The sequence below is a fragment of the Dreissena polymorpha genome, chromosome 8, assembly GCF_020536995.1.
Source record: "Dreissena polymorpha isolate Duluth1 chromosome 8, UMN_Dpol_1.0, whole genome shotgun sequence".
Taxonomy (NCBI): domain Eukaryota; kingdom Metazoa; phylum Mollusca; class Bivalvia; order Myida; family Dreissenidae; genus Dreissena; species Dreissena polymorpha.
The window spans coordinates 70,329,581-70,342,760 of record NC_068362.1 but is presented as its reverse complement, the minus strand read 5'-3'; the positions used below and the strand labels follow the sequence as shown (position 1 = coordinate 70,342,760).

General features: G+C 34.8%; 1 protein-coding gene across 1 annotated transcript; it reads right to left on the bottom strand.

The window, feature by feature from the left end:
- Positions 1-4,255: 4,255 nt before the first annotated feature.
- Positions 4,256-10,885, bottom strand: LOC127843110 (uncharacterized). The gene is given in 3 exon segments (XM_052372921.1): positions 4,256-7,218; positions 7,221-7,378; positions 10,824-10,885. Coding segments are annotated over 2 exon segments (2,496 nt in total). The 5' UTR covers positions 7,252-7,378; positions 10,824-10,885; the 3' UTR covers positions 4,256-4,753.
- Positions 10,886-13,180: the final 2,295 nt, after the last annotated feature.

Sequence of the window (13,180 nt, the reverse complement as noted above, 5' to 3'; positions counted from 1 at the left end):
ATTCACTCCTCTTTTTTTCAAATTGCACTGCTCTGTTTTCTATCTCGTGGCCACGACTTAGTAACTCGTGGCCACGAGTTAGCTATGTCGTGGCCACGAGATAGAAAAAAAGGAGCGCAAAACTATATAAAAGAAGAGTGCAATTAAAAAATAAAGGAATAAAAATAAAGTTAATAAAGGAAGGATGCATAAAACAAAAAAGGAGTGAATTCGAGATCTCGAAATCCCGACTAAGCTAACTCGTGGCCACGAGTTAGTCAGCCAATAAAATTTTCCCATATGGTCGTTCCTGTTGATCTCTATAAAAAGAGAAGTAAGCATCAACAAAAGAGGAGATAATTTTAGCTATCTCGAGATCCCGACTTAGCTCAGCCAATCAAATTGTTCCATATGGTCGTCATTGGTGATCTTTATACAAAGGGAAGTAATCATCACATTAAAAGCCCGCTTTTGTCATCCATATATATGCGCACAAAATCTTTACACATGTTACACAAACATTGATTGGCTGACTAACTCGTGGCCACGAGTTAGCTTAGTCGGGATCTCGAGATCTCGGTATTCTCCCTTCTTTTGTTTGATGCACCCCTCCTTTATTTACTGCACCGCTCTTTTTTTTAATTGCACTGCTCTTTTATTAAGTTTTGCACTCCTCTTTTTTCTATCTCGTGGCCACGACATAGCTAACTCGTGGCCACGAGTTACTAAGTCGTGGCCACGAGAAAGAAAGAAGAGAAATGCAATTTAAAAAGAGGAGTGAATGTCACCTCTATGCCACCGTACAAACATGTAAATCCACAAAGGTACTGATTTATTGCTTTATTACTTTGTTTGTTGACACGTTATTTATTACCGTCGACGGTGCAGCATGTTGTTCTAACTAGTCGCCAGCGCAAGTGGGCAGTCAGTCGAACGCAAAACGTAAAATCGTAAGAATTATTCAATAAAAATTCATATTCATGGTGTTTTTTTCAGGTTAACCTTTTCCCGAAAATGTAACCGGTTAACTGGTAGTTCCGGTAGGTTAACCGGTTAACCTCTAGCATCCCTATTACAAAACACACATTTGCGTCTTGTGATTTCAGATTTTTTAAGTATATACATATAAAGGAACACCATACGATAATGCCTAATGACAAAAACACTGGGAAAATACTTTCTGAATAGATTTTATTGTTTTACATTGAAATGTAGGAGAAAACGTGACCCTGAGGGCAGGGTCACTTTTAATCAAGGGGAAATGAGTTGAACAAACTTAGTAGAAGATTCCTATTATATGCTTTCCGCCAATTTATAAACCATTTACCCATCCGGTTTTACAGAACAATATGTTTCAACTTTTTAAAGATTTGATTTATTAAAATCTACTTTAAGCTCTAACCAGCGGACCGGTATTATTTTATTCAAACTTTCAAAGATGGTCTACCAAGATTCTGAAACTCTGAAGTTCGTAAAAATCTGTATGACAGCTAAGGAGGAGATTTTGATTTAGTCAAAACTGTTCTGATGACGATTGACGCACGACTTCCGAAAGGTGACCGCAAAAGTTCACCCAGAGTATGATTTGTGAAGGCGAGCGTAAAACATACAGATAAATGCTCAAGACCTGATTGGGAACTCGGTTAAGATACTACACGTACACAGGACTATTTTCTGTTACTTCTTTATGCTCTTACCGGGTATGTGTTAAAGATCGGTTATAAACTTGATCTGGATATATACATCGGAGATACCAGTTCTGGCTTATACTCAACGGTGGATGGTTCTCGAGTCCGTTTTCTGGTAAAAGACATAGTCCATTCTTAACAATATTATAGAAATTTAAAACAGTTCATGTTTTATCATGCATTTATGTGCTATGTATTGACGATAAATGATACACTCGTTATAGTGATTACAGTACTGATTTCAATAATATTAATGTAGGTTTTAATGTTCATTCTAGACCTGCACCGTGATTGTAATATGATATGTTTATTTAACAACACATATTTGTGTGTGCATATTTTAATAGTTAATAAGCATATTAAAGAAACAAGCTAAAAGTGCATTGTTTCTGAAACATTCGCATACAGCATTTAGTAAAACCTGAATGAACAAAATATTCATCCAGATTTGATTTATAGAACAAACGTATTGGCAACCACAAGGGCCGGGCTTACAGTGTAGATTCCATCGATCATATACTAGCCGTCAATCATTGGGCGGGGGGAGGCGAAATCGAGCGTGAAATTTCACAAAAAATGTGAGAAATTTCATGTCTGTTTCTTTTCTTTAATGATAAGTGGTTTAAGTGAAATTTATATACAAATCATATCTGCTTAAAATTAGTTCACTTATACTTCGTTGATAAATTCAATAAGAGAACAGGTACGACGGATACACGTGCTGCATCAATCTATGTGGACATGTTTATGATAATAGTAATATCCGGAAAAAATATGCACGTGGCGCCAACATTCGTCCGATTGTTTCCTCAGTCACTGTATGCATTTAGACATGCAAAATACATACTAACCCATGATGATTATATAAGGTCAGATAATTCCGACAGTACTGCAACAGTACTTGTATCACAATATTTCATTAACTTAATATAATTAGTCAAAATATTTTGATGATGAAGACCTTTCATTGTCTGTGAGTGTTTTAATTAATAATAACAGTTTACTGTGGTACGAAAATGTTCATATCATTACTACTAATATTTCAACAAATATTCTTATAAATTTCTATACGTTTAAGCTTATATAAGCGATCGGGTTATCGGCATCAATCCGTTACGGAACGAAGACGGTATTGTACTACACAAACAAAGAAAGAAGCTGTTCATTGATTTGTTTTAAAAACAAAATGCATTAATATTTACTATGCATGTCCTTATAATCGAACTGTTGGGAACGGTTTAATGTATCAACAAAGACACAAAAGACTTCATGTTTTATCTTTTCTATTTTTGATGATGTTACGGTACGCATTTGAAATGACTTAAGATTGTAACCAGTTTAAGTACGCACATAAACATGGTATTAAACTGGTTACACTCAACGAACATTCGCACAAGGCACAACGCAGGCACGTATGAAGTTTGCTTTAACGAAACTCGGGAGATTTATGTAATGCTTATTCGCAGCTGACTTTTTAATATGTCCGGAAGTCACGCAACATTAATATTTGATAGTTATGTAACACGCCTGTCACATCTAGTGGTGAAATCGAAATGACATGCAAAGGGAAAGTCAGAGATTTTCTTTAAGAAATATAATTGTTTGCGTTTCTTTTAAACACGACACAAATGCAAGCGCTTAAAGGCGTTCATTCCATGCGGCAGCATCCAATTGTGGTAACGATGCAGCGACTTTTATCAAGGTAATCTATACACATATGTAGAGGATCGCTGCAGACACCCTACATAAGATCAAAGAAAATAGTATAGGTAGAGATATAATATTTAATGGCGGATCGATACGTCACTGATGGTAAGCCTCGCATTCCTTAAAATCAGCCTCAAAGCATACAAACTAGTCTGCCTATCCCTGCACGTAAGACGTGGCTTATTTCTAGATCGTAAACATACCGTTTAGTTAAAAAAAATGTTTTAGCGCGTCTTGTGGGTCGTTTCCGTTTAGTGAAGTGTGTATATTTTCTTTTTTAAGAGAAACACTATATGATGTGAATGGGGGTTGGTGCCTACGAAACGTTTAGTTTACAAAGTCTGTACCTTGACCGTTGTTTGGTGGAAAGGTTACTCATGTTTCATTCATTAAGTGTCTTGTGTTAGATGTTGTGCTATCGTGTGTTACAATAAGTCACTCGCCTTTACTGAATGATCCTGTTCTTCTAATAATAGTTATCTCCGGATATGATAAACAGGTATATATGTGTCGACGATGCTACATTTTCTTAATATATAATAAATGTCTAAATAACGGCTAGTAATATCAATCTAAGAAACTGTTAAAACACAGAATACAAACCAACACAAAGAATATTTATAAATTTGATTATTTCATACAAAATATATGGTTATCTAATCTCATGTAACTTTTGACTTTTTATAATTTTAAGAACTAAATAAAATGTAACAATAAAACTAATTGAAATATCATATAAATATAAGATATCAACAGATATAAAGGTACTTACAATGCATCAATATTGAAGATTACATATAAAGATGAGCACATTTTAATGATTAATATTAAAATAACAAATGATTCGCAGCAAAAACAATTTAAATGGCAGAACACATATGAACTGTTATTAGAATATAATAGAATATAATATCACACGTAACACTTAAACAAATACGGCTTCAACTGTATAAAATGGACATCATAAGCGCACGAATACAGTTTAGGTACTACCAATATGGCTCTGGGCCTTGTTTTAATAAACACATTTCGTAATCACGACCCCTTTTATCAGTATGCTTCCAAAAGAGAGGACATTTGAAACGTGTAAAGAACAATAATGAAATATTTGAACTTTGGTACATATATATACATGTTTGAAAATAGAGATTATGCTCTATGGTAGCTGTTCGATATTTGTTTTAAGATGACTTGTCCCTGTGTTCAACTTTAAATCTTTTACCTTTCCTATTTTGATCAGTAAGCTGTTCCGATAAGAAAGGACATTTACAAAATACAGAGGGCACAAATACCATTACTGAACTACAATACATACAGTTATGTGTTCTTAGAGTGTATGCTCTTCATGATATTGTTCTACAGTGTAAATTTATTGTAAACTATGTTTTAGAGGATGTGTCCCATAGTTTCATTTTATGCCTTTTACCTACTTTTATATAAGTAACGTTGTTTTCGTACCAAATGCTCCCTTGTTCAGCAAGAGTAATGTCCAAGCTAGGAAGTTTCGAGGAAAGCGATGATCGAGAACTAAAGCTCTTGGTTCCCGTTGGCGAAAGTGAAGAAGCACCATCACTACTTGATAGATGTATAACATCATATTCGTTGGATTCATTTGTATCATCTAGTTTCGGAAATTTCACGTTTATTACTGACACGTGCTTTTCTCGACCATCAACCCGCCTGGAATGACTATTTCTTCCAGCGGACAGACTTAACATTTGCCCGTAGCGTTCGGAATTTGCAATCATACTTTCTACGTCCCTTGACCATGACGCATTATTCTGTGTTTTTGTATTATTTGGCAACTCGGATCTTTCATCAAATCCGTAGTTTGTGAACATGTTGGGCGTTAACAAATTATTTTCTATTTTGCTTAATTCAAGAGTTGGCTCAGAAGTGTTCCCAATGCTGCTGTACATATTAGGATCGGCAACTGTATTTATATGTGCAGATATATCGAGTTTACCACCACGTCTGAACAGTCTTCGTATTGATATACTCCTTGGCTTGCAACATTTGAAATTTATGGGTAACGATGTAAATCCAGTGTAAAAGGGTAACAGCGCTGTGGTAATTAGCATAACTAACACAAGAATGGCTCTTTCAAGAAAGATAACAACTAAAACACCTAGGACCATTGAAAACAATGAATAACCCCATAAGTGCTTTAAACTTGAAATAAACGGATTAGAGCTTTTGAACTCTTCCTCCACGGCTCTCTGAGGTACCCATTTGGCATTGATTGAAATATTGGCGTAAAGTGCACGCCAGATACGTACGCAGCCAACTAGCGCTTCAGGCGTGAATTGGAGAATGGACGCTATCGTTTCTAAAAACACAAACTTGTAATTTTCGCGATTACACGTAGCAAACTTTGGGAAAACTAGTACACTGAACATGACAATGATAATTGACGCGTATCGGTAGCGTAGGTGGACGCTGATGTGAAGAACGATATATAACAGAAGTGCTGGCTTCATCATCATCTGTCGCAGCGCCGAATGTGCTATGTAAGAGGTCACAAAGTCTAGTTTTGATTCTGTCCTGACTTTGGTCTTATTGAATTTCGACCGCTGAAGTTTCTGTTGTAGCCATCGCATAGGTTTACCGAATGCGTACTTCCAGAAATACATTGCTAGAAGTATCTCACCCCTGTTCCATCGTCGCTCACGTATGTTCCATGTAACATAATTATGGCTTGGTGCTTCTAGAAGAAAAGTACTTCCAGCATACAGCGGCTTTAGCAGCGCTGCCTCGAAGGTGTCATGACTAAGCACATCAACTGGCACTCTTTCGATGAGATCATCTTTTGAACCAATCACGTAGTCAATGTATAATTTATTTTTAATTAAAGCTTTTCCGAAGTAAGAGGATTGTTCAAACATAGCGGTTATCGCGTTTGTCATTGGTTCATAAATGCTCTGCCTCATGGCCTCGAGATGCATAAACATTGTGTCGCCCGGTCCGCAATGAAGTTTGATTGACGGTTGAATGATGCCTCTCTCGGGATGAGCGGCTGCGATACGTAACATATCAAAAACTCCGCCCCGAGGTACGCCCGTGTCGGCATCTAATACAAGTGTGTAGTCAAATTTCCTTTCTATTATATTGGAGACGTCTTCGCTTGTGTGAAACAACGCTTCGCCTGTTTCACGAGCGGAACGACCGTAGCAACATTTGTCACAATACGAATATGCCTCAAATTCACCTTCAGAAAGGAGCATAAGGTCTTGATACTGCCCACATTTCCTCAGAACTCGACTCACTCGATGTACTACCATAAACTCACGGGCGTATCGGTCACATATATCCTCAAGATAATCAGTAACGAAAACATTTCTATCCACATCCACATACATCGCCCAGACATTGTGAAGATGTATCGGGTCTACCAATTCATATTCCCCACGAGCAAACGCAAGACCTTCTCGGTATAAGTCGTCATATAAGATAGCACGATAGGTATCCCGTATCTGTAGTTCATATTCCTTCAGTTCCTCGTCGTTAGTAGCACTTACCAGAACAGCCGAAACATTTGGACTGAGGTTTCCGACATACGCCATATACATTGTTTCAATACATTCCAGAATATCATCTTTTCCCGTAGCTAATAGATTGTAATTGAGAATAACAGTCAAACGATCACATGGGGCGCGTTTATTATGACGTCGTTCACCGCCAATTAGTAACGTGGCAATAGTCTGCACGGGAAACTCAAGCACAGATCCTTGAAGAACTCCAAGAACTATCACGATTATTATACCATTCACTGTGTCTGTTATTCCCCAATCAATGTTGATGATGTTCAGTACGATGCATATCAACGCCATAAAAATCCACAAAGAAAATATAGAAAAACCCGTATCGTCCGTCGCATTCTGATCTTCTAAATTATGTTAAGTTGCTGCATCATTGCATGATGTCTGTTTACTTTCATGCTTTGACTTTCCGGACCTTTGTGTTGAGTAGCTTTGGAACGAAACAGGTCAGAATGCAGGGGTTACCTGAAAGTGTAAAATAAAAACAATTACGGCATGTTTTTAAAAATAATCAAAACATTAAATCTTTAAGACGACATTTGAAACTCATCCTACTAATGTACATATTCATATTAAGCTATTTAAATGTCGAAAACATACTACTACAACTACTACCAATGTTAATAATTCTAACGGAACACTATTATAAAGAAGTGCTGCATCGAAAGAAGAAACAAGAAATATCTTTTTAAAAAGATATACGGCGTTGATTGTGGTTGGAGTTTGTGAAAGGTAAAGAGTTCAATAAATGAGATCAAGGATAGCGAATATCTTTTTCTGTGCAGTTCTTAGCTGCATCACACGCAGTACGGGATGTTACGCGGAGTTTTCGCGGCTTATTTTACATTATTACGTATTGCTGGTCATAAACCTATAGATACGAAACAGAAAACCTAAAGAAGAATGGAAGTGAAATTTAAACATATAAGTCAACCGGCCACACGCGAAGTATCCGTACATATTTAAAATATTTATACGCGCGTTCTTCGACCAAACCTGTTTTAGTGGTTTGTCGGGCATTGCTATTTGATTCGATTATTAACTGTATCGAGAATCATCGCGCGCATGCTTAATACATTAGTCAATATAGTGGAATAATTCTTGTTAAATTAATTAAAAATAATATTTATCATGGTTTTGTTGAAAGCACATTAAGAATCTATTATTGACATACCATAATAAGATCGCTGAATATCTTCATTTAACATTTTTCTGGTCTAAAGAAAATTCCAGTTCACCTAGTTCACGGATAGCGTCTATATTATATAACGAATCTTTTACTGCCCGCGAACTCAGGTCAGCACAAAAGAGTATTCGAAGACGCAGCTATGACCTGTAAATAAACCGCACACTAACCGCAGACTGACCCGTGATACCTCGCCGGTTGAGATGCAATGCTTTAAAGTGAGGCCATGCTTCTTATACTTTTACATGTTAACATGTTGACAGGAAAATGGAAGTCAGTACTAAATATGAGAACATAGCCTTTAAGTATAAACGCTGTTGCCTCTGAAAATAAAAGGTGCACGCACAAACTGTATTGATGTCGAGATTGAGTGTAAAACTGTTCTATCTATTAAGCCTTTTCATTAGAGATTAAAATGTTTCATGCTGAACACGAAGTAAAATAGTGTTACAAAGACGCGGACACGTTTCCAATGTTCCGGTGGAATGCTCAAATCAGCCTATGGGATAAATGAAGTCAATTCATTCTGAACTAGCCGCGGGAAGTTTTATTTGAATTTTATTGGACAGTTACAAAGGTCAGGTAAGGTGAAAAGCTGGCGTATACAGCTTCGCCGAAAAATACAATTTTCGTGGCAAAACGGACAAACCTCGTTCGAACATGTTTTTAAATATTCTCAAGAAATTGTTAAAATACACATTAGCATTTTTCAATGTTTACAAATGCCTTTGAAGTTCGAACTCATTATCCCACTCTCAATCAAGTTTCATTCAAATGTCAATTGTAAAACAAATTACTGTAGACATAATTAATAATTACTCCATACGTTACCGCAATTTCTCACGCGTGATGTTTAAAACATCATAAAATACATTAATATCTGCAACGGATGTTGTATTGTTTGAAACTGTATTTATTTTTTAGCACAGTCCAATGACTGATATATAAAATTGTATATCAAATTATTTGCTAAAAAAAAAACGTCTTAATGTATGCACACATAAATAATATTTAAAATTAACGTTAAAACACCCTTGTATATATATATATATATATATATATATATATATATATATATATATATATATATATATATATATATATATATATATGTGTGTGTGTGTGTGTGTGTGTGTGTAAAAATGTTAAGTGAATCCGGACTAAGATATCAATATATTGAGAAAAAAAACAAACGTCGCATGGGTATAAAATCAAAGTACTGAAAGTACTTGTGTGACGATGCTTTTGAAGAGGATTGATATAAAAGCATCTATTTAAGTTTATCTACATCACCACAATTGTGTATGTGGGTACGAAAATTTTGGGTAGGAAATAAAATGGGTACGAAAATTTTGGGTACAAAAATTATGCCAAAAAAAAATTAAGTACCTAAAAAAATTTGGTTACGAAAAAAAAATGGGTAGGAAAAAAATTGGGTGCGAAAAAAAATTTGGTTACGAGCAAAAATTTTGTTAAAAAAAAAATGGGCACGGAAAAAATTGGGTACGAAAAATGTAGGGTACGAAAAAAAATGGGGGTACGGGGAAGTAGTACCCTTGGGGAACTTGATCCTTTCAGCGAAACTGGGAGGCGGGTTACATTCTCGATCAAATATAGCAAGAAATATCTTTAAAAAGGTATTCGACGTGTATTTTCTGTACCACTTATCTTACAAAAACTGTCTGTTACAGTAAAACGTTGGTGGGTTATAACATTACGTTTCAGCATATAAATTCAAAACTTGACATGCTCTTTAATGACACCATGCTTTTTAATTTCACATGTATATCATACCAAACTTTATATTTCGTTGTTTCCTTTCCTAAGTTAATGATGATATGTGTACGGACGTGATTTTACAATCCCATGTGCATGAACATATACTTTTTCTCTTTTGATTATTGCTCTTTTTCTCTAATTCAATAAGCTTAGGCATGTTTGTTTGTTAAGTATGGCAATAATTTCATGATGATTCCCGATCAAAGTGGGTATGAGCACATAGTCGTAAGAGCACTTGAATACTTGAGTTCGCCCATGAACACATGATAAGGTTAACTAAATCTCCGCGATATGACCTTATATGTGTTTAAAAGAGCAAACAATATTCAACAAACGAATGAATTGTCAAACATGGTATGTGCACTGATTTGGCTCTGTAATTTATGTTTGAAAAGTTTATTAAATATGCAAAATGAGAAAGCGTGCAGAAGAGCGAGTATCACAGATATGATACGGCTATTGTGCTGTTTATATACCATAGTCGCTACAACGTTTACAAATGGCAGGTCGAAATAATTCGCTTTCTTTACACTCATTATCGCGTTGAAAGGTAATTATACACGTTTTAATTCGCAATTTATTTACTGAATCACGACAAATGTCAAATACAATACAGAAAATGCATAGTTTTTTCATGTATCTATAAACATATAATGGATTGAATATAACTGATTTAAAATTAACGTTTTCAAACTATTATTAAATCTTTTCCTAGAATATGTTGTCCTATTTATATCTGAGCTTCCTAAACCTTTATCAATGATAATCAGCGAGGTATGCCGATTAGAAAACTCGACCTATCTCAATCGGACTGGCTCGGTCGCTATCTCAATCGGACTGGCGCGGTCTTTTACATAGGTTGCCATTGTGAAGAATTTTTACATGATATGATAACTTAGACGATGCTTCGCAGCATCGTCAAAAATTGAATTAATATATGCCGACCGGTTTTGCACAGCTCATCGGGGCATGTGAAAAAAATACAACAATAACGTCATATTGTTAAAGTAACAACGTCAAATGACGTTACTTATATTATGACGTCATACGTCAAATTATGACAAAGAATTTAACAGAGGCTTAAAAAATCAATGAAAAATTGTTCTTTTGCTAACCTAGCTGAAAAAGAGTCCGAATATAACTTATAAAATGGAAATATTTTAAATTTTGGTTCCATTTTAGAACATTCATCAAGATGTTTGCTTAATGGCATTTGTCTTGTTGAGGGATCGCGCATTTGTTGTTCATGAACAGTTCGTCGATTTCGTAGTTTATCTCCAGTTTGTCTAATGTAATATTTATTGCAACCACTACATACTAAGACATAAATAACATTTTTGACATCGCATGACATTTCTGGTTTTTTTTACATATTTTACCATTAAAATTAAAGTTTTCGCCTTATATCATATAACCACACATGCAGCATCTTGGGTCGTTACATTTTTTCACAGTGGGCTGGACTGTGTTAAAATTAGATTTTGTGAGTAACTGCTTTAAATTAGGTGATTGTTTTTTACACTTTATTTTTTTTGCATTTTTGTAAAATTTGGTTCATACTTGGGTTAGTTTTTAAAATGTCAATACTATTTTTCAGTACACCGAAAACTTCTTTATTTTTAGGATTATATCTAGAAATTAATGGTATAACATATGTATTTTCCGCAGGTTTTTCTGTAAGTAAAATTTCACGGTATATTTTATATATATATATATATATATATATATATATATATATATATATATATATATATATATATATATATATATATATTATGGACAACGAAAGTACGTATTGATTTTACTCGGCAGAAACTGTGATGTAATAAGAATTCCGTATTCTTCAAGTAATACGGGTTCTTTTATCAGATGAAGTTTCATTTTGTTTACATAACAACATGTACACATAAAATACAGAACATATACAGTTCACTTTCAGAATATACGAAAGCCGTTTATGAAAGTTTAGTTGAAGCTATTTTAGTTACACGTTAACTCGTTCATTAAGCTGAAATTGTTCTGTTTTTAATAAATGTATATGAATGCCAGATTTAAGAAACTTATCAATCTTATTTTATGAAGTCAGGAGTGTATTGAAACATGCAAACATAAAAACACACGCGAAAGAAGGATTGGTAAAGTTGAAGCCTTTTGCTCAGACTCATTAATACATTGTGTATGATGACATTTCATTGGTTGTATTCATCAGGGAGAAAAGGTCAAGGCAACTACAGAATACGCCAACGGCCTGTAACACTATGGTATGACAAGGTAACTTTATTTGTTCCCCTTTGCTGTTTCGCCGGTAGGGACTCCAGGTTCATCCTGTTTTCATTCGTCTGTCCAATTGTCAAATAGCCAATTCGTCAGACGAACAGGATTATGCAATAACTCGTAAGTACATAAGATATGTATTGATAGAACTTATGGCATTTCCGCCATCCATCTGTCCATTCGTCCGACATTTGTAAGCCAAAATGGCTCATGCGATAATTCGAAAGTACTTACATTGACAGAACTGAATAGGTCATTCATTACAATTAAACTGCGTTCTGGACCATTCAACACTGTTGTTTGAATATATGTTGACATTCATTATTTAAGTAAAAAAATCTACCGATGATGAAAATGGCTCGTAATATGTCTTCATGAGGATTGTCAATTATACATAAATGAATTACCATGTCCGTTTAGATTGCTTTAAAACTTAAAAGGAATTGATGAGAGCAAGACTTAACTAGAGTAACACCAAAACGATTGTTATGTATGTAAGTTTAACACAACCGCATTGGTATTGATAACACAGTTGTCATCATCATTTACAATCCTGCTTTATATACATACAAGATTGATAAGAATGTATACGAAAAGCTTTAACTCCCTTTCATCTCCAAATTGTTAAAATGAGAAGAAAGCAATAAAACAGTTTTAATGTGTTATCAACCTTGATTATGTATTTCAAGTAAAATAAAGTAGCAATATTTGCTTTAAATTACCATCGTAAAACCACAAATCACTCATGCACCATGTCCTATATGCACCGACATGATATGATTTTGCAAATATCTTTATTTATTGTTATACTTTTCTATAATATTTATACCGCATAATCCCAGTTTTACTTTGGTTTTTCAAATTCAGATTTTGGTTGATTAGCATAGCTTTTATTGCTCTTTATCAAACAAAGAATACATGTTAACTTGCGTAGTGTTTCACACTGTCAGAAGGGCGTTGCCTGATGTCTCTGAAATCTATCAATGTTATTGATGACTCCGTACATTTAAATGCGTGTTTGGTCGATC